Raw genomic sequence first — 2,763 nt, forward strand, 5'->3', positions numbered from 1 at the left:
TTATGTTATAGAAATGTTTTATTTGTCTGTGGGCGGTGAACTTTTTGGTTGAGTCCATGCTCTTTCCCTTCTAATTTTTTTATATGTTTTTTTATTTGTTTGTGGGGTTCTATTCTTCTTTCCCAGTAGCTTCAGCGCTTAAAATACTTATACTCACCCACCGTCACTTTCCCTTTTTATATCCCACACGCACTGCCAGTGGATAGCAATATTGACAATAACATTTTTTTTAAACACAAGCTTAAAAACTTTATCATTCACTACTCGAGTGTCCATCATACACAATCCGATTTTCATTGTCGGTGGGTCGATTAATTTGAATTCGCATATAGTAGGCCGGGAAAACTCTCCCTTCTCATGCTTGAAGTCAGAGACTTCTGATTAAGGATCGAGAGATTAATTCAAACCACCATCATCCCACCAAGCCTTTGAGTTTTATTTCCATTTATTAATTATTCGATTTTCGTAGTTTGGCCTGATTAATTTGGATTCGTGGTGGTTGCTCTCTACTAAGAAATTCTCCATTCTTAGGCTTGAAGTCAGAGATTTCTAGTTAAGGATCGAGAGATTCCAACGTCCATCTCACATAACACAAACACGTTGTTTTTTGTGTCCATTATGGCTTTCCTTAGGTGCTTTGGGTACAACGTAAGGCGCACCGGACTTACTGATGTCCGTGTTTTCGCAGAAGGCGATAAAGAAGATGAATCAGATAACACAATGATTGCTGATGCAACGAGACATACAAGTGAAGAGTTGAAGAAATTCACCGCGAATTTCTCCAATTCCAATTTAATTGCCTGTGGTGGATTTAGCAGAGTCTATTTAGCTAATTTCCCTGATTCATCTCCCAGAGCTATCAAAATCATGGACAGCAGCAGCGAGCGTCTCAATAGAATCTACAAGCAAGAATTAGACATTTTGATTCAAATCAAACACGACAACATAGTTAAACTTCTTGATCATTGTGAAAATGATGAATCTGGAAACATGCTCGTGTTCGAGTATGTCTCAAATGGTACTCTACAGGACAAACTCCACGAAAACAGAGATATGACAATTCTTCCATGGAGAAACCGAATGGCAGTAGCATTTCAACTTGCTCAAGCTATTGAGTATCTTCATGACAAATGTCCTTCACAAATTGTGCATAGCGATATCAAGTCCTCTAATATATTGCTAGACGATCAATTCAATTGCAAGCTTTGTGATTTTGGGTCCGCGAAAATTGGATTTTCTTCTTCAGTTTCACCATTAACGAAAAATCGAGTGATACTTGGTTCTCCAGGTTATACTGATCCTCACTACTTGAGGACCGGCATTGCCTCCAAGAAAAACGACATATATAGCTTTGGAGTCATTATTTTAGAACTCATTTCAGGGGTTGAGGCCTTTTCCTCAGGTAGTGGGGAGAGGTTAATATCGAAAGCTGCTGCGATTTTGAACGATGTGTCTAAGGTAGAGGAAATGATAGATCCACGCCTCGATAGGAATTACGTATTGGAGGAAGCTAAGGCCATGGTGTCAGTTGCAGCATTATGCCTAAGTGATTTCCCAGGCCTCAGACCCTCTGCTTCTGAAATTTTGGAGAATATGAGAAGTAGAATATCTTCCATCTCCTTTCTGTTTTCAGTTGGTAAAAAGGTTTGAGTAGGGACGGAGCTAGGAAGGGCCAAGGGGTTCATCCGAAATCCCTTCATTGAAAAATTATATTATTTATACATGATTAAAATTATAATAGTATTTATGTGTGATACTAGTTAAAGGTTCATGTAAATTTGTATAGGGATTTGTCACAATTGAAAGTTTTGTCATAGCTAGGGAAAGAATTAGTTCAAGAAACTCCTTACAAATTGAGAGTTGAAATTTTGAATGATCAAATTTGATTTGTTACTCAACTATGAAAAATAGAGCAAATTTGTCTTAGACTTGAAATTTGTGTCCTTATCGTTGTAGAACTTGTTCAGATTTGTTTCTCAAACTAACAGACCTCCAACATAATACTCCCTCCATTTTACAAAGAGTGACCTGGTTTGACTTGACACGAAGTTTTTGAAAATAAAGAAGACTTTTGAATTTTGTGGTCCTAAATTAAAGTTATGTCAAATGTACTAAATTGCCCTTCAATCTTGTGGCTTTAAACATGCCACGTGGAAAGCTGAAATTAAAATATTACCAAAAAAGGAAAGATCTCATTCTTTTTGAAACAGACTAAAAAGGAAAGAAAGTCATTCTTTTTGAAATGGAGAGAGTAATAAGGAGAAGAGAAGCCTGGAGTTGGAGGAGGCTGAATAGAAACTTATTCTTGCCCCCTTCCCTTATGTTGTTGAAAGGCATTCTATTTAGGACCCAACGAATGGACTCCGTTGGCCTAGAGGAACAACCAGCGCCAAGCATTAGCCGTTATGCAATCATCTTACGAGTGAAGCCGGATGGTTGGGCACTGGATGAGCTATCCCCCAGTTTGGGGACTGCTAAGGTGAAAGAATTTTAGACCTTTGAATTGTACATAGTGCCCAAACGTCTGGCTTCACTAGTGAGAATGGCTAATGTTGGCCACTGGCTATTTCTTCGGATGTATCGAGCCTTGGTCTGATTTGATCATTGGCCTCTCAGAGTAATATCGTTATTCTTGTCATCTCCCAGAGGAATATGTATTACTTTCTCTATTCCATATTAACTGAATTTGTGAGATAATTTATTGAGGAAAACATTAACGTAATACATAAATAATGTCCTTTAACTTGACCTCATTTCACATTT

At 37.9% G+C, this 2,763-nt stretch overlaps 1 protein-coding gene across 1 annotated transcript; it reads left to right on the forward strand.

Moving 5' to 3' along the window:
• The first annotated feature begins 220 nt into the window (after nucleotides 1-220).
• Nucleotides 221-1,935, forward strand: LOC102582981 (probable receptor-like protein kinase At1g33260). The gene has a single exon (XM_006351964.2). It carries the CDS (start codon nucleotides 619-621, stop codon nucleotides 1,648-1,650), a length of 1,032 nt encoding a protein of 343 aa, XP_006352026.1. The 5' UTR covers nucleotides 221-618; the 3' UTR covers nucleotides 1,651-1,935.
• Nucleotides 1,936-2,763: the final 828 nt, after the last annotated feature.

The sequence above is a fragment of the Solanum tuberosum genome, unplaced genomic scaffold, assembly GCF_000226075.1.
Source record: "Solanum tuberosum cultivar DM 1-3 516 R44 unplaced genomic scaffold, SolTub_3.0 scf00140, whole genome shotgun sequence".
Classification (NCBI taxonomy): Eukaryota; Viridiplantae; Streptophyta; class Magnoliopsida; order Solanales; family Solanaceae; genus Solanum; species Solanum tuberosum.